Consider the following 19,637-nt stretch of genomic DNA (forward strand, 5'->3'; position numbering starts at 1 on the left):
CATGAAACATTAAAGTTCTATATTCTTCAATCATTTTTCTTAGCACTTGAAAAAAAAAGATGAAGTTTGGAAAAGAGTTTGTGTCACAAATGGTGCCAGAATGGCAAGAAGCATACATGAATTACATCTCTCTCAAATCCATTCTAAAAGACATTTCAAACTTCAATGAACAAAACAAATCAAAGCCATCAATGGCATCAACACCAAAAGGATCATTGAGGAGAAGGCTAACTCTCTATAGAGCCTTTAGTGGCCTCAATGGTGGTAATCATAGAGAGTCTTTAGGGAAGAGTGAGGATGAAGTTATACTCATTCGTTCGGTTGAAGATGAAGATGCAAAAGGGGTGTATCAAACTGTGTTTTTGAAGGGGTGTGAAGATGGAGCAGAAAGAGATCTTGAGTTTTTTAGGAAACTTGATTTTGAGTTTAATAAGGTTAATGGATTTTATAAGAAGGTGGTTAAGGAAGTTGTTGGTGAAGCTGAGGAGTTGAGTAGGCAGATGAATGTTCTTATTGCTTTTAGAATTAAGGTTGATAAGATTGGGTTTGAAAATCTTGATACTAGCTATGAAACTTCTTCAACTCCTTTTATGAATCATTTCAATGGTGAAGCCAAACATGGTAAGCCATTTTCATTTTCATTTTTTTATTTGTTTTGTTTACATTTAGCAAAATCTAGGTAGCAGGGCCGGGCCAGGCCGTCTTTGAGGGTGTACAAGATGAACTACAACAGATGACCTCAAATTTGCCACGATTAATATGTGGTTAAATATGGCCTCTGGTTGTTTTGTCTAGGTTGAGTCGTCAGAGCCTCCAAAAATTAAGATGGCCCTACTAGTTAGCATTGATAATTCAAATCATCAAAAACATGTCTGGTGTCGTGTTGAAGTCCGATACAGATACAGACACCATGTGCTATTAACTATTAATCTGAAGTGTCTGTGCTACATAGTTTAAAAATTTAATATAGAAGTTGATGTTTTTTTAAGAAGTTGCAATCTGAAGTTTCTATGATCATTTTTGAAGGTCACTCAAATCTACATATGGATGTGATTCATGAGGTTGAAATGAGCAATGACAATCATTTTGAAGAAGATAGAAATCACGCGGCGCAAACGAATTCTAAGTCTTCCATAGAGGGATTTAGACCAGCTCCTCTAGAGGTTCTTGATCATGTGAAGATCAATGTGAATCCACCAGAAACTCCTGTATCAACCATAAAAGGGCTTTTATTAAGTTCAAAATCTGATCATAGATTTAACAAGAAAGAGCTTAGGAAAGCCGATGCGCAACTTAGTGCAGCCTTGAAGGAGTTTTATCATAAGCTTAGGCTTCTCAAAAAATACAGGTAACATGGTTTCTTTCTTCACTTTTTAACTCAGAGACGGTTTGTGTCGACTTATTTGAGTTTATCTACTGACATAAATACTTATGTGAGCTTATTTCTATAAGCTCTTCATATGAAAAAATTGATTATCTCTTACAAAGCTAATCTGTATGCAGCTTCTTAAACTTGTTGGCATTCTCAAAAATCATGAAGAAGTATGATAAGGTATCCTATATGATTTCAATGATAATCTTTTCGCTTCGATTTCTTTCGAGTTCGGCCTTATCGGATGAATACCACTACAGGTCAGTTCGAGGAATGCATCAAAAGATTACCTAAACATGGTGGACAGTTCTTACCTTGGCAGCTCAGATGAGGTTAACAGGCTTATGGATAGGGTGGAGAGTGCCTTCATTAAGCATTTTGCAAATGGGAATCATCGAAAAGGAATGAACTTATTGAGACCGACCACGAAGAGGGAGCGGCATAGAACTACATTCTTATTAGGTAACGGCTTAAAAAATTTCGTTTTTGAATAATGTCAGCGATGGTTTCAAATTGCGGTTGCAGATACATTGTAGAAAAAATAAACAATGTCTTAAGCTTACTTTTGATCGTTGATAAAACAGGACTATTTACCGGATGTGCAATCGCTCTCGTTGTAGCGCTAATTATACTCATACATGCGAGAAATATTCTGAATAGTGAAGGTAGAACGAAATATATGGATAACATATTTCCACTTTATAGGTAAGTTCGAGATGTTCATTTGAACTTTTATCGTGCAATTACATAATTTTGTTTTCACATGTTTTAATGAATACATGTCTGATAGAGACTACGAGCACAGACACTAGACGCGTTACAAACACCAATAATGATTTTAGAAAATTGACGAATTGAATGTAATCACATGTGTTGGTATCAATCACCAGACTCTAGGACTAGGACTATTCATGGTTTGGTATCGAGAAACATGATTAACGACTTTAGTTTATTGCAGTCTCTTCGGATACATTGTATTGCATATGATCATCTACTCTGCGAACGTATACTTATGGAGGCATTTTAAAATCAACTATCCATTTATATTTGGATTCAAAGAAGGAACCGAGTTAGGTTATCGAGAAGTATTTCTTCTTAGCTCCGGTCTCGCCGTACTTTCTTTGGCTGCTGTTCTTTCAAACTTGGATATGGAGATGGATGACAGAACCAAAAGTTTCTCAGCACTTACAGAATTAGTGCCTTTAGGCCTAGTCATAGTAAGTTACAAAATAGCTTATTTGAATAAGCTATTTTCAGCTTATAATCTATATGAAAACAGTTTGAGTTTATTCAATGAATTTGTATTACAGGTTGTGCTTGCCATAACATTTTGTCCCTTCAATATCATATATAAATCGAGCCGCTTCTTCCTTGTTCATTGTGTATTTCATGCCATTTGCGCTCCTCTCTACAAGGTAAACAAAGAATTTTTTTTTTAAACTTATGTTCTAAACATCGTTGTAGATACTAATATTGATCGATCCGTTTTCAGGTTAATTTTCCGGATAATTTCTTGGCAGATCAGCTTACCAGCCAGGTTTAGCACTTTATATTATACTAAATCTTATTAGTCACTTCTTGTACAATCATCATGTTTTTAAAACCGGACTGAAACAAATTCAACCAGTTGAACCGAGAATCAGATAGTTTGTCGGTTTGTTTGATTCGTTTGAATATGCTTTTGCTTCAATGTTCAGGTGCAAGCATTTAGAAGTTTGGAATTCTATGTTTGCCACTATTTTTGGGGCGATTTCACGACAAGATCAAACAAGTGCTCTGATAGTCATATCTATAAAACGTTTTATTTAATCGTAGCTATTATTCCATTTTGGATCCGTTTTCTTCAGGTACGTACTTTTCATTTTCGTATTTGTTCACTTTTGACATAACTGAATCTGACACGGACCTTAATGTTTTAAGTGTCTCCGCCGATTAATTGAAGAAGGAAATTCAATGCATGGACTCAACGGACTAAAATACGTCTCGACAATAGTTGCACTTGCAATGAGGACTATTTCTAGCGAGTTTCGCGATGGAACTGTTTGGACAGTTCTGGCTGCAAGTTCTTCAACAATTGCAACAGTTGTTAATACGTATTGGGATATTGTCATGGATTGGGGTTTGCTCGTAAGAAACTCGAGAAATCCTTGGTTGAGAGATAAACTTTCTGTACCATACAAAAGTGTATATTTTGTTGCTATGGTAGGTTAATATTTTGTGTGCTCATCATTCTTCTCTTTTTTTATCTGTGCGACGATTTGAATATCGGTTATTATGATGGAATTTTAGGTGTTGAATGTTGTACTTAGGCTTGCATGGATGCAATCTGTTTTAGGCATTAAGGATGCTCCTTTCCTTCATAGAACAGCTTTGACAGCTATTGTAGCTTGTTTGGAGATTCTTCGCCGCGGGATTTGGAATTTTTTCAGGTACTTTATTGAAGTTATTGGCAATGATTATTACTACTTCATTGGTATTGAAATTGAGGAGATGATGTTTTGAATTGAACAGGTTGGAGAATGAGCATTTGAACAATGTTGGAAAGTATAGAGCATTCAAGTCAGTTCCTCTTCCTTTCAACTATCAAGATGATGATGATGAAGACAGCACAGATACATAAAGAAGCACATAGGTCGGATTCTGAGAGTGTACTCATCGCAAGGTCTCAGATTCAGGCCTTGCTAGATAGTTGATGGATAAAGACGTAACACATTAAATTTAGGTTCAATTTGATTACAATATTTTTTTTATTTTTTTATATTAGATAGATAAATAAAAATGAAATACTGTTTACAAGTATTAGTTTATGAGCTTGATAGGTAAAGGTTGTTAGAGTTACTTAGAAGTGGTTGGATCGGTTAGAGTTTGTTAGCATTCAACTAACTCTTTATATATAATTATTTTATTCTTGTGTAATAAGCTAAGTTTTGAATCAACTCATCAAAACTATCTAACACTTCTAACATGGAAAAAGTAATTCTCAATTTGATAGTCTTTTGAGTGTAGCAAAGAAGAGTTCCTATGATGAGCACTTTAAGCCATAGGACCATGTTTTGAACCCTTCTATCCATTCATACATTTTGTAAAAATTATATTCTCTTTCTTTTATGTTTGATTCATCAAATTCGTATTGATCAGTAGGTTGTAATGAATCTACCAAATTGCTACTTGTGGAAGATAAGTTGATGTGTTGGAAGTGGAAACAGACGCGTTTGAGCGCATGGGCACGTTTGTTGGTACGTGCGGGCGTGTGGGATGTGTGTGACAACACGAGGCATCAGCGTGCTTTTTCTCGGACAATAGGATTAGTTAGTCTTGATCGGATTCTGAGTTTATTTTTAAAAAAAAAATTGAATAGGCAAATGTAAGTAAATTATTGACTATGTTAGTCTTCAAGATTTGAACCGAAGAGATTCTTCTTAAAACCGAACTACCTATCGAGACAAAAATGTATCACATATATAGCAACAAGAATCTTTGGTCACCATTATATCTAAACCAATTAATACAATACAATAGTACCTTACGATGATTCATTCGTTAATAAAAAAATTCATTTATGTTAGCGTATCTAATTGGTCAGAGGGTGTTGTCTTCTTTTGTCTCAAAAACGGTGTAACAACCAATAGCACTCCGAGTCCCCCAACAATATTTAGAACAAAGAACACCATATGAGTTCCTGCAGTTAAATATCATAGAATAAGTAGAAAAATATTCAAACATCATTCAAATTAGTCGAGCATCGTTCGTACCTGGAAGAAAAGATGCATGCATCCGTTTTTGTGACCAAGCTAATCTGCATTGACGAAATATCAGTGTTTTCAATGTATCCTTCGTGTCAAAAATGAAAACTAACATAAAAGTTTATGTCACAATTTGGAATGATGAAAGATAAGTAGAGAAAAAGTTAGAGAAATCAAAGGGCAACTCACACTGCACCACCTCCGGCTGGACCGATTGCTTTGAATATTGACATTGCAGTCATCGAAATGCCATTAGCCGCCCCTCTTTGACGTTGTTCCTGTTTTCCAAATCAACATTCCGTAAAATATTATATAATAAAGTTTATACAGAAATAGAAGGCAAACGGGCAACAAGCTGCGTCGCTGCTCTTTCTTGGATGGCAAGAAATGAAAGTGTAGAATGGAACAAAAAAATTACCACCGCTCTATTTTGCAGAATAAATAAACATGTGACTATGGTCATCTGAAATCCAAGAAAAAAAAAACGATATGGTCAAGCTATATCGGTTTAGTGAAACGAATGTGATAATATTTGAAATTACATCGCGCGTGATTGGTTAAATAAACCGAAAGATAAACTTACACTTAGAATATTCTTCAGAAGAGAGGCAATATTAATAGCTAGGTAGAGTGTTATGCCAGAAAGCATTGTCATGAAGGGGTAACTTTGCACCAGAGGTATTGATAAAACCTTCATAGCGTACCAAGACACTTTTAGAACAAGAACCGATGTAATGTAGAGTTGCATTAATTTCTGTGAATGACGAAAACTTACCCCGGAGATGCAAGAAAATCTTACAGGTCCGAAAACTCTTTCCAAAGATGGATAGAGGGAAAGCTGATAGACAATAAGACCGACACCTGATCGTTGACCGATTGAGAAGAGGTCGGTTATTAAGTACAATATCTTGAAAAATGTACAAATGACATGAAGGAAGTTATCGTATGGCATCATGCATACGCATGTAAAAGACGTACCTGATATTGCGAGAACATCACCTACATTATCGGTTGTAAAGTTCAAACCGCCCAATCTTCTAGGACTAACGGCCCATAATGAGAAAACCTATCATAAGTAGAATCGTGTTTACTTATATCCTACTATATTAAATATCTGTTTTACTAATAAGTCAATTCAAAAAGAGCTTAAGTAGGAACGATACCTCTGTATAAGAAACGTCGTAAAGTGAGAAAATGCAGTAAACAATAATAGACGACATTAACGGCCAGTTTAGGAAAAGGTTTTCATCTTTTTGGATTATCTTGTCTACGTCTTTCCTTTCGCTTCCTGTTTCTACCGCTTCAACATCATAAGATTCAGTAGACTCATTGTTAAGAGGGTGGTTGTGTAGTGTTTCCTACAGTTATCCAGGCATTTTAAGTATACCGAGTTGAGTTCGATTCATACTCATAAAAAAGTCGTGGTTTTTGAGTATTTGACAGGTATACATACCGGAAGCCAGATGCAGGCAATTGCAACCACAAATGCAAAAGCGGATATTGAAAGAGAAGGCAAGAAATACGGAAACCTGCAACGAGATTTAAGTTTTGCCGATTATTACAATCACCGCGCCAACAATTAGGCCCGAGAAAAATCCACTTACTTATCCCAAAATGAGTCTTTTGAAAATATACGAGGGTATTTCTCTGTTGGCTGCAATTTAAATTTCACACAGTATTAGAGAAACAAGTAAAAGTGTCTTCAATTAAAATCGGTACGAAGCGTCAAGTACCTGAGCCAAATAACCTCCCAATGCCGGTCCGATTATCAAACCTATGCCCCAAGCTGCACTGAGCTGAAATCACATAATATTAACGTGTGTCAGTGCCGCGTTGGTGTCGGGCGTCAATAAGTGTTGAACATAGATTATAGACGCTGCTTACCGTTGAGAGTCCAAGACCTTGCTTTTCTTCTCGAAAAATTTCGGTACAATAAGCCTGTTATCAAAAAAGGATGTGACAGAAAGAATCAACTAAATGACAAACTAATTGTTGTTCCGTGATGTTGAAGGAGTGTTGATCAGTACCTTCATTGGTCCAAGCGAACCATTTAAACATCCAAGAAAAAATCGTGTAGCAACCGCCATCCAAAAACTCGTGCTAAGGCCAAATAGTATGTTGAAAACAATACTGAAATCAAGTATTTATCATCATCAATGCCTTAATGAAAAAACTTAAGGGCTCTTAATCGATAAACACATAATGTCTATCATATAAGTACTAACTTCAAACTATATTTACACTATTGACCGAATATAAACCGAGTATTCTCTGCACGCATCTGCAGAGACTAACCCTCGAGCCGAGAAGGACCAAAATAAGGCGGCAAAGCCCTCTTTCAAGAGATTTAACACTATTGTATGCCCAAGACTGAATTCGAACCCAGGACTTCTAGTTTGTGAATAAATAAACTCAAATAAATTATAAACTTACACAGAGATAACCCCGAAAATCACAACAGGCTTTCTACCGTAACGATCGGCTACTAGTCCCCAAAATATAGATGTCAAAGATCTTCCAAACATGAATGCAGATCCTACAACATTTTAACAATCATATTAGGATCAGAAAAAAAAGTTACAACCACACAACAAAAACCAAACAGTACTTTTTTTTTTACCTAAATAACCAGCATAGGCACTTATATCCTCCTCTCTTTCAGCAATATTGAAATCTCTTATCTAAAACAAATGTAGCATTAAATTCAAGCATGAATATTTGAATTGTTCATCATTTCATTCATAACAAACTATGAAACACAGACACTAGAAAATGACCCTGACACGACAACACCAGTAATAACATAAAAAATAAATAAAGTGTCGGCTGATACCATGAAATATAGATAAGGGAAGAGAGAAGATACAGGTAGAGCTGTAAAAGCACATAACAAAGAGATATGAGTTGAGAAAGATGAATATATGAATATAAGAAATATAATTGAATCATGGTTATAGCTTGCTTACAGCTGCATAAAACCACAGTCCAAATGTTGAAGAGATTTCGAAAAGAAACATCAGTTTTGAGTTCTTTTTCTTTGTCTACTTTACAACCAGGGCAATTCTCATGGTAGTTTTTCTTCAACAATGCTTCTCTAACGTTTTCATGTTCCATGTTGTTGAAGAGAAGGAAAAAAAATGCAATGAATTGAAGTGTGAGAAAGAGAATGGGAAAATAAATGCAACGAACTGTGACAAAGACAAAGTATTAGGTTAGTATTGGTACTATTATTTGATGTTGCAGATAATTATTAGTTTTTTGTTTTGATACATTACATGATGGCTAGTTGTAATAGGTTAGATAATTTTTTTTTATTATTATTTTTTGGATAATTCTTATCTAACTATTTAGAAAAATTGGGTAACCTTACCTTGAAAGGTCCATGTGTCCGTTGAAAGGTCTATGTATCTATTTTGTTAGGAATAGATTTTTTTTTTTCACCACAAAATTCGGTTTATTGAACTGACTAATCTTATATTATTAGGGATGGCAACGGGGCAGGTCGAGATAGTTATTATTTCTCCAAATTTAAACTCGAATTTTCAAATAATCTCTGCTCTCCGTCCCAAACTCAAACGGGGATGGATATTTAGAACCCAAACCTACTCAAACGGATTTGGATTGGTTCCGGTAAACAATAATTACAGTGTAAAAACTCAACAAATTACAATCATGAATCATGATAAATTAGACTGAAGTTTTTAAAAAGTTTATATAACATGACAAAACTATTTATTTTTATTGGATGACTGTGTAAAAGTACATTACCTTTAAACTCTAAATTAAATGCAGTTAATCATTTCCAATTCAATGAATATTCACTCATAATTTTGATTCTTTTACAACTTATTGATCCTTTTACAACTTAATTCAGTTAACCCGTTCCTTTTTCATTAACAAAATCCTTACAATGCAAATTTACATTCATTCCTTTTTCAAATTAATATATAAACTAGTAGTAAGACCCGTGCGAGCACGGGTTAAATATTTTATAATATTTAAAAAACACTTATAAATTAAATTTATTATTTATTGTAAATTTATTGAACTGATATAAAATTTATAGTAAGCAAAAATTTTAGAAAATTATAATAATGATTATATTATATTAGAAATATTAGTGTATTATATCTTAAACAAAAATTTAAAATTTGAATCTTAAATTAAAAAAAAAAATAGTAACATAAATATTTAAAAAGCAACACATTTTGCCGTGTTTGGATTCATATATTATTTTAAAATATTTAATTTTATTTTCTTTAATTGTAAATATTAATTTTTTTATATTATTTATAAAGATATTCATGCAATCATTTAGTTTTATAAATATCAACTAATAACATAATATTTGAAAATATTATGTTAATTGTATAAATAAATATTAGTAACATAAATAAATATTTTTTACCCGTTTTCGGATTCATACATTATTTAAAATATTTTTATTTTTATTTTCTTTTATTGTACAAAAAATATAATAATCCGTGGGTTCGCACGAATTCTAGTCTGGATACACATGCGTTCGTGTGGATACTGGTGTGTCACAGGAATTTGTTTCTAAAATGTAAAAAGAAAGAAAAAAAATAAAGGCAAAATTATTTAACGAAGAAAGTTTATCCTTTTAAAAGAAAAACATATTATTTATTTATATTTGAGTATAAATATATGTTAAACATTTGAATTCATAATTTTGTTTTAATGTCAAGATGTTTTCCCGTGTTTTTTACCAATAACACATAGTGTTTTTATAATTTATTAGGATGTGAAAAACTATCTTTTAATTAATTAATTTGTGAAAATATATTTTTCATATTAAATTTTTTCAAGTAAAAGATGAAATAAGTTATAAAATGTAATTATATAAAATATATTTATAGGAGGTTCTTTTATCAATGATGATTATAATTTAGAATTATTTCTTAATTTGTATTTATCAACGATAACTATAATTTATGTATATAAATATAAAAGTAGAATAAATATAAAAATAATTAGTTACCATAAAAGAATAGAAACTGCCTAAATTTATATTCATTTGCAAATTATAAAAATAAACTGTGTTTTAGTATTAAAACAAATCTTGTAGCCTTAATTATTTTAATTAAAACTAAAGTTTAATTATTTTAATTAAAAACAAAAGAAAATATGATTTTTCTAAACAATTTCCATAAAATAGAGGATTTCATCTAAATAATGGTATTTAATTTGTTAATGTATTGTATTTATAATGTTATAAACTAAAAAGTATTAACTAATATTCACTCTGAAATAAATTTTAAATAAAAATGGTATGTGAAAAATTTGAATTTAATTAAAATTAAAATCAAATACACAATTTTTTAAATATCCTATATGCTTAGGTTTTAGGGCCAGTTTGTTTCAGCTTTAAAAAAATGGATTTTTTCTTTGTATTTTTGAAAATAGATTTTCCAAAACCGTTTTTCAAAATATTACAAGTTTTTTTGTATTCGCTTTTTCTAAAATGAAACACTTAATTTGACATCCTATAACATAAAAATACATAATTAAAGACCAAAACTTAGTCAAAATCATAATTTTCGAAAAATTGTATTTCAAAAATGATTTTTATGAAAATCTATTTGAAATAGCTTCAAAATTAAGTGATTTTTTGAAATTTTGATATCCAATTTTTTTTCCATAAATAAATGAAATACCTAAAATCACATTTTAAGAATAACTATTCAAACAAAATTTTCATTTGAAGCTTTTATAAAAAGTTTTTTCACAAAATTTGGTAACACTATAAAAATCATTTTTAAAAAAAGCCAAAACAAACGGGCCCTTAGTTCAGCGAGTGGTTTACTTTATTTGTTTCGTTATTAAAAATATTTTGTTTTAAAGTAAATTTACAATTAATTAAATTTTAACTCTTTAATATCAATATAATTAAAGTCTTTAATGAATTTGTAATTTATATTTTGCTCCTCTTTTTTATTAAATATGGTGTCAAATGATTCCTTGTTAAAGTGCATTAAACTGAATGATTGACAAAGTTTTGAAAAATGCATTAAGCTGAATAATTGAAAAAGCATTTAATCATATTCATAATCATTCACTGTTAAATATAAATTCAAAATTGATTGTATCCTTTACAGCAGAGTAAATGGCACATGAAAATAATAGACATTGTTTTTCTTAACACTTGCCTACAAATACTATGAGTGCTCAGAATGTATTTAAAACAAAACAAACCAAACATCATCTAAACAATACTTAAAAGAAAGATTCACAACAATAAACAAACCTAAATAATCAAACTACCAATTACCATATAATCATCATAAGTAAAATATCAAAGAGTACATATACAATACAAAACTAAAACAGTTCATAAAAGTCACCATTTCAAAGTTTCCACTCAAGTCATGTAGTATTTTCCTTGCTGCAGTAGTTCATGGGTTACACCATACAACAGACTATCAAACAATCACAACGTGTCTAACAGCTTTGCAGCATCATCATATTAATTGCAGCAGCTGCATCACAATCGATCAAATTATATAGTTTCAAATGCAATTCTCTATCATCGATGAAACCGCTTTGATCTCTATCTACCATTGGCTCTACATTAGTCCTCGTCCTAATTATTGTCAACATAAGCTGAGAGAGACCTTGGAGACTTGATGAATTAATTGTTTGGTGTTTACATTTCCTCCAAAAATATCAATAGTATCTCCAATAATTATAGTCATTAAAGGCATAAAGACTCCATTTCTAACAGCACTTATAGTTCCAACAATCATAAGAAATTAATCTCAAGAGTCTTCAAAATAGAAAACCTTGCAAAAGGGCACTGTTTGGATTCTTTGATCCTTTACCTTGTTCTTATTTTGTTCCTGGTGCATGTCTGCCACTTTCTGAACATTTTCAAAACTTGCACGAATTGTGGACTATGACTTGTTGACCCTGTCATCTCACTTAGCATAAATATAATTCACATATATTTCTTTCAACTATGTAACATGACCACACAAACTATGAAGAAGTTCAGGATATAGTTCCAATAATCCTTAATGGTGCCTTCATCATTGTCAATCATGGCACCACTAATAACTACACCAGACCCATCTTGAAGCTCAAATACATATTGGATTAAGTCCTGAAAAAAACAATCATAGCACAATAAAGGTTAAATGAGTAACAGAATAAGAATGTACATTAAAACATTTTAGACACAGTTTTAAACCATTTAACAAAGATATCATAACTTCGAAAAGAAAGAAATCATTTTGCATTGGTAGATCTGTTGTACATGTATTCTTAGATGGAATACAATGCAGTTAGTTTCTGCAACAAAATGAAATTCTCAAGCGGAGAACCAAAATTCTCTAACAATACCTGTACATACATTAATTAATAGAACAAAACTAAAAAAATAAGTATCTGACCTCGTGTACGAATGTCAATTAATAGAAAAAATTAAAAGTTCATGACTTTTAAAGAGAGGTTAAGCAATGGCTCCAATGCAATAGGTAAAGGAAAAAACTATCATAAAAAACCAGATCCAAGATGTAAGTTTTGACATGTATGACAACACAAACTTACTAATACCCTAAGAGATGTAAGTTGAATGAAGAACAATTAACGATAAAAAAACATTTCATTTGAGAAGAAAAATTCATTTAAACAAAAGTGATGAAAGATCAAAAATTTCAGATCCAATATTACCTTGTAGTAAATGAAGGCAAAATCACGTCTTGCGGTTGCCGTTGTAAATCGTAAATGAAGGAAAAATTATAATCGTAAGAAAAAAGAAAAACGGTTCAAAGGGATGAAGAACTGGAAATGAGGTAGGTCATATTTATACATGTAGAATAAGCAGTCAATCCAAATAGTTGAAAGAAAAAACCTTGAAATTAAAATTGATGATGCAAACCTTGAAAAACCAAGAAATTGCATAGTAAATGCAATTTTTTTGAACTGAAACCTTGCATAGTAATGGGATGTTGAGAAGGAAGATGAATCTCTCATGAATTTGAAGAAACAACCTTAAATTGTGGGCGGCTATTGTGGGGCGACGTTGAAAAAGAAAATTTGGGAAAGGGGGAATGAATATCAATAGACAGCATATGAAGGAATTAGGTGTATCTCACGTAAAATTAACTAAATTAAATAGAAAATATAATAATTCAATAATAAGTATTTAAAACAGAAATAGGAATATTACTTGAAATGGAAAGTTTTAAAATAGCATGGGACCTAGAACGATGACACTTGGCAGACTTGCCAAAGTTCTCATCTTGCTTTTTTATTATGAATGATGTCACATTTTTTTCCTTTTATAATAAATTTACTAAGATTTTTTTTTGATATTTTTAAATGTATGTAAAATATATTAAAATATACTATTAATATATATTTAGTATATTTAAAAATAAACTAATATTATTAAATTAATTTATTTTAAAATTATATTATCTTTACCTTTATTATTTCTCTTTGTTAAAATTTAATTTAATTGAAACCAAATTTGTGACTTGAATTGACCTGAATTTTTAGTTAATTAAAGTTCATAAGTCAATTCCATACTCATGTTTATTTAGATAATTAATCAAGTATTGATATAAAATTTTAATATTTTTAAACATAAATAATTAAAGTAAAATTTATTATTAATAACAGTAAAATTAATAACTATTTTACAATTATTCATGGTGAAATTTGAATATTACATTTTGAAATTACAAAATTTAACAATAAATTGACATACATAATCAAGTATATATTGTAAATTCATCTAGCAATAGTGTTTGTTTCATGTTTCTGTAATGTCTTCATCATCATCATCTTGATAGTTGAAAGGAAGAGGCACTGATTTGAATGCTCTATACTGTCCAACATTGTTCAAATGCTCATTCTCCAACCTATTCAATTCAAAACATCATCTCCTCAATTTCAATACCAACCAACTAGTAATCACATTGCCAATAACTTCTTTAATAAGTTACCTGAAAAAATTCCAAATGCCGCGTCGAAGAATCTCCAAACAAGCCATAATAGCTGTCAAAGCTGTTCTATGAAGAAAAGGAGCATCCTTAATGCCTAAAACAGATTGCATCCATGCAAGCCTCAGTATAACATTCATCACCTGAAATTCGATCATAACAACGATATTCAAATCGTCGCGCGCGCAGATATTAAACAAGAAAAGAATGAAGATCACACAAAATATTAACTTAATTACCATAGCAACAAAATATACACTTTTGTATGGTACAGCGAGTTTATCTCGCAACCATGGATTTCTCGAGTTTCTTTCTAGCAGACCCCAATCTATGACGATATCCCAATACGTATTAACAATTGTTGCAATGCCTGATGAACTTGCAGCCAGAACTGTCCAAACAGGTCCATGGTGAAACTCACTAGAAGTAGTCCTCATTGCAACTGCAACTATTGTCGAGACGTATTTTAGTCCGTTGAGTCCGTGCATTGTATTTCCTTCTTCAAGGTATCGGCGCAGACACTTAAAATAATAAGGTTCGCGTTAGATTCAGTTCAAAAGTAAACAGATACGAAAAATGAATAGCTTGTACCTGAAGAAACCGGATCCAAAATGGAATAATAGCTACGATTAAATAAAATGTTTTATAGATTTCGCTTCCGGAGCACTTGTTTGATCTGGTCTTGAAATCGGCCCAAAAATAGTAGCAAACGTAGAATTCCAAACTTCTATACGCTTGCACCTGAACACAGAAGCAAACGGATCAAACAAACTGATAGACTGTCTGGTTCTCGGTTCAACTAGTTGAATTGGTTTCGGTCTGGTTTTTAAAACACGATGATTGTTTAAGAAGCGACGAATATTAAGATTTAGTATAATGTGAAATGTAAAACCTGGCTGGTAAGTTGATCTGCCAAGAAATTATCCGGAAAAGTGACCTGAAAACAAAAACAATCAAGATTAGTATCTGAGACGAAGTTTAGAGCATAGGTTTGAAATTTTCCATTTGATCTTTACCTTGTAGAGAGGAGCACACATGGAATGAAATGCACATCGAATAAGGAAGAAGCGGCTCGATTTATATATGATATTGAAGGGACAAAATGTTATGGCAAGCACAACCTGCAATACAAATTCGTTATCTCCTCGAGTATACACCATTCGACAAAATAAACAAGAACGCGATTAAGTTTGAAAGTAGATATGATTTTATAACTTACTAGGACAAGGCCTAAAGGCACTAATTCGGTAAATGTTGAGAAAGTTTTTGTTCTTTGATCCATCTCCATATCTAAGTTTGAGAGAACAGCAGCCAAAGAAAGTACGGCTAGGCCGGAGCTGAGAAGAAATACTTGTCTATAACCTAACTCATTTCCTTCTTTGAATCCAAATATAAATGAGTAGTTGATTTTAAAACGCCTCCATAAGTATACGTTCGCAGAGTACATGATCATATGCAAGACGATGTATCCGAAGAGACTGCAACAAACTTACGTTCGTTAATCATGTTTCTTGATACGAACCATAAATAGTCCTAGTCCTAGAGTCTGGTGACTGATACATCAACACATGTGATTACATTCACTTCGTCAATTTTCTAAACAATTTATTGGTGTTTTTGTCGTGTCTGATGTCAGTGTTCGTATTCTCTATCATATATACGTGCATGAAAACATGCAAAAACACGATTATGTAATTGCACAATAAAAATTCAAATGAAGGCCTCGAACTTACCTATAAAGTGGAAATATGTTATCCATATATTTAGTTCTACCTTCACTATACAGAATATTTCTTGCTTGTATGAGTATACTTAACGCTACGATGAGAGCGATTGCGCAGCCAGTAAATAGTCCTGTTATATCAAATGATCAAATGTAAGTTTGAGACATAGTTTAAAATTGCGGCCTCAATTTTGACCGCATCAGAATCATTTTGGCGCAATACAAAGATTTGCAACTAAACTGCAACCACAATTTAAAACCATAGATGAGAAACCATTATTCAAAAACAAACCGATTCTTCATGCGCTCACTCACCTAATAAGAATGTTGTTCTGTGCCGCTCCCTTTTCTTGGTCGGTCTCAACGTGTTCATTCCTTTTCGATGATTTCCGTTCACAAAGTGCTTAATGAAAGCGCGTTCCACCCTATCCATAAGCCTATTAACCTCATCTGAGCTGCCAACAGAAGAACTATCCACCATCTTTAGGTAATCTTTTGATGCATTCCTTGAACTGACCTGTAGTGGTATTTATTCATCAGATAAAACCAAACTCGAAAAAATTTGAACCGAAAAGATTATCATTGAGATCGTATAGGATACCTTATCATACTTCTTCATGATTTTTGAGAATGCCAACAAGTTTAAGAAGCTGTATTTTTTTAGAAGCCTAAGCTTATGATAGAATTCCTTTAAGGCTTGGCTAAGTAGCAAATCTGCTTTCTTAAGCTCTTTCTTGTTAAAAGCTTGATCAGTTTTTGAACTTAGTAAAAGCCCTTTTATGGTTGATACAGGAGTTTCTGGTGTGTTCACATTGATCTTTACATGATCAAGAATCTCTAGAGAAGCTGGTCTAAAACCCTGAATGGAATTCTTAGGAATGGTTTGTGCCACATAGTTTCTGTCTTCATCATTTAATTGACTTTCATTGCTCATCTCAATTTCTTGAATCACATCCATGTGTACATGTGAGTCACCTTCAAAAATGATGATAATATACATCTTAGATTACAATACTCCTCAATAAGCATCAAATTTTATGATTCAATTTTGAACTATGTACCACAGACACTTCACATTAATAGCGCGTGTCTAACATGTGTCTAAGACACTAACATATATAGTGTGTTGATATCTTCTGAGATGTGTCTATGTCTGACTTCAACACGACACTAACACAGAGCGTGTGTCTGATATCTGATATATATCAGTCTGACTTCAAAATAATACTAACTCATATAGTGTGTGTCTAATGTCTGACATGTAGGTGTCTAACTTCAACACAACACTAACACATATAGCGTGTGTCTGATGTCTAACATGTGTTAGTCTAACTTTAATGTAATAGTAACTCATATAACGGATGTCTCATGTCTGACATGTATATGTGTCTGACTTCAACATGACACTAACACATATGGCGTATGTCTGATGTCTATTATGTATCTGTATCTAACTTCAACACGACCCTATCTAACACATATAGCCTGTTTCTGATGATTGACCTATGTTAGTATATGACTTCAACACGGCACTAACACATATGATTACATTCTATACTCTCATTTTCTTAAATTAACACCAGACACGCTTTCGATCTGAATTGTCGATGCTACCTAGATCTATAAAAAAATGTATGCAAAACAAAATACAAAATGAACATGAAAATGACTTACCATGTTGAGCATCATTTACATGATGCATAATAGAACTTGAAGAAGAAGAAGAAATAGTTTCATTGCTATGAAGATTTTCAAACCCAATCTTATCAACCTTTACTCTAAAAGCAATAAGAACATTCATTTGCTTACTCAACTCCTCAGCTTCCCCAACAACTTCCTTAACCATCTTATTATAAAACACATTAACCTTATTAAACTCAAAATCAAGTTTCTTAAAAAACTCAAGATCTCTTTCTGTCCCACCTTCAGAACTCTTCAAAAACACAGTTTGATACAACCCTTTTGAACCTTCATCATCTTCTTCTGATCGAACTAGTATAACTTCATCTTCACTCTTGTTTGGAGAAAACCTTTGATTAACATTAAGACCACTAAAGGCTCTATAGAGAGTTAACCTTCTCCTCAATGATCCTTTTGGTGTTGAGGCCATTGGTGACTTTGATTTGCTTAGTTTTTTGATCTTTGAAATGTCTTTTAGAATGGCTTTGAGTGAGTTGTAATTCATGTATGCTTCTTGCCATTCTGGCACCATTTGTGACACAAATTCTTTTCCAAACTTCATCTTTTTTTTTTCTAAGTGCTTGAAGAATTTTTTGAAGTTTATTTTAGGATATAAACTTTTGTAGTTTATAGATATTTATTTATTGCTTCTTGAAAGTGTGACCTACTTCTTTGATATGTTGGTGTGGTTAGCACATCCTCCACAAATTCTACAATTATTATACAAGAACTTTTCAAAAGCAATCAATACTATGAAAAGAATGTGCATGTTATGTTATACTATAGGTTTTGTAAAATGTGATATGTTATATACTTTTTCTTTCATGTTTGATTCATCTTTGAATGTAACTTTAACCATAAAATGATTGTTTTTTATTGTATGAAAACATATATAATGCTACTTGTTGTAAGGTTGTGACTAGTTAGAACAAAAAAGGACAAGGTTGAAATGAATCATCTACCAAACCATGTTGAAGTAGGGATAAAAACAAGGGTGTAATGAATCATCTAAATTTTAATAAATATTTTTTTGTATTAACATAACTATTCAAAAAAATTATGAAATCATGAAAAACTATACCAATTTTGTTTTAGTTAGAACCAAAAAACTATTCAAAATAATTCATTGAATTTGCCTACTATATACAAAATTAATTAAAGGATTAATTTCAATTTAAAAAAAAATGAATATAATTATTTATTAAAGTAGGGCCAGCATCACCATCTTCTTTTCACTAGGTTCATACATATCCAGAAAAGTAATGTATGAAAATAAAAAATAATGCAATTGAATAGATATCCATTTATATTTTAAAAATAATAGGTAGATTGAATCATTTTAATATTTAGAAAATAGATTGGACTAAATTCTTTTTATATATATATATATATATATATATATATATATATATATATATATATATATATATATATATATATATATATATATATATATATATATATATATATATATATATTGTATGTTTAGATTTTTTTTGGGCCTAATTCCAAAAAGAAAGCTAACTACAACTTATCAACAAAATTACTAATAATTTTAAGGGAATTTCATTCCACGGTCTCAGACATCATAAATAAATAATGAAGTTCTTCTTCATGCACCAACGATTTTCTAGAGCATCCGCACAAACATTCAAATTTCTGTAAGCATGCATAATTACTACTACTTTCTGGGTAGAAATAATCTCTTTAATCCTCCGAAGAATTGAGGCACATTCGATATGACCTACCTCACCATCCTTAATAGTTTTTATCACTTGCAATGAGGCAACATTATTCTCCAGCTTACTAAAACCTAAAGACTTAGTGAGCTTTAAATCTTTAAACACTCTCCAAAATTCAACATAAATAGCACTACAATTTTTTAAGTATTTGGAGAAGCCACATCTCCAATCACCTTTATGATCCGTGAGAATTCCTCCACACTCAGCTACCTTGTTATCTTTTCTTGCATCATCCATATTAAGTTTAATCATACTTCTTTTAGGAGGTTTCCAACCCATATACATCTTTACACTCCCCTCTTTTCTAACTTTTTTGTATAACCTGATGGCTTGATCATAATCCTTTATCCTTTTCAAAATCTGATTTATAGGATCAATAGATCTTGCATAATTTTCATCATGCTCTTCCAT

General features: G+C 31.7%; 4 protein-coding genes across 4 annotated transcripts; 1 reads left to right on the forward strand and 3 right to left on the reverse strand.

Moving 5' to 3' along the window:
• LOC131608829 (phosphate transporter PHO1 homolog 9-like) lies at positions 1 to 4,019 on the forward strand. Its single transcript, XM_058880405.1, has 12 exons — positions 1 to 621; positions 1,027 to 1,348; positions 1,504 to 1,552; positions 1,633 to 1,834; positions 1,957 to 2,077; positions 2,331 to 2,589; positions 2,683 to 2,787; positions 2,865 to 2,909; positions 3,070 to 3,219; positions 3,293 to 3,574; positions 3,662 to 3,801; positions 3,884 to 4,019. The coding sequence occupies exons 1-12, from the start codon at positions 60 to 62 to the stop codon at positions 3,990 to 3,992; spliced, it is 2,346 nt and encodes a 781-aa protein (XP_058736388.1). The 5' UTR covers positions 1 to 59; the 3' UTR covers positions 3,993 to 4,019.
• Positions 3,881 to 8,341, reverse strand: LOC131608831 (protein ZINC INDUCED FACILITATOR-LIKE 1-like). The gene is made up of 17 exons (XM_058880406.1): positions 8,082 to 8,341; positions 7,949 to 7,989; positions 7,736 to 7,796; positions 7,549 to 7,651; positions 7,143 to 7,245; positions 7,000 to 7,053; positions 6,849 to 6,911; positions 6,720 to 6,769; positions 6,569 to 6,644; positions 6,279 to 6,473; positions 6,094 to 6,181; positions 5,891 to 5,976; positions 5,699 to 5,806; positions 5,534 to 5,578; positions 5,305 to 5,393; positions 5,125 to 5,168; positions 3,881 to 5,051 (listed from the first exon to the last, which is right to left on the reverse strand). Exons 1-17 carry the CDS (start codon positions 8,227 to 8,229, stop codon positions 4,930 to 4,932), a joined length of 1,476 nt encoding a protein of 491 aa, XP_058736389.1. The 5' UTR covers positions 8,230 to 8,341; the 3' UTR covers positions 3,881 to 4,929.
• Positions 8,342 to 13,763: 5,422 nt separating this feature from the next.
• On the reverse strand, positions 13,764 to 18,275 carry LOC131608832 (phosphate transporter PHO1 homolog 9-like). The gene is made up of 11 exons (XM_058880407.1): positions 17,479 to 18,275; positions 16,406 to 16,779; positions 16,120 to 16,321; positions 15,815 to 15,935; positions 15,301 to 15,559; positions 15,098 to 15,202; positions 14,974 to 15,018; positions 14,673 to 14,822; positions 14,321 to 14,602; positions 14,085 to 14,224; positions 13,764 to 14,000 (listed from the first exon to the last, which is right to left on the reverse strand). The coding sequence occupies exons 1-11, from the start codon at positions 18,044 to 18,046 to the stop codon at positions 13,892 to 13,894; spliced, it is 2,355 nt and encodes a 784-aa protein (XP_058736390.1). The 5' UTR covers positions 18,047 to 18,275; the 3' UTR covers positions 13,764 to 13,891.
• A 795-nt stretch (positions 18,276 to 19,070) lies between these two features.
• LOC131613166 (uncharacterized) lies at positions 19,071 to 19,637 on the reverse strand. The gene has a single exon (XM_058884861.1). The coding sequence runs from the start codon at positions 19,635 to 19,637 to the stop codon at positions 19,071 to 19,073; it is 567 nt and encodes a 188-aa protein (XP_058740844.1).

This window comes from Vicia villosa, linkage group LG6 (assembly GCF_029867415.1).
Source record: "Vicia villosa cultivar HV-30 ecotype Madison, WI linkage group LG6, Vvil1.0, whole genome shotgun sequence".
Lineage (NCBI taxonomy): Eukaryota > Viridiplantae > Streptophyta > Magnoliopsida > Fabales > Fabaceae > Vicia > Vicia villosa.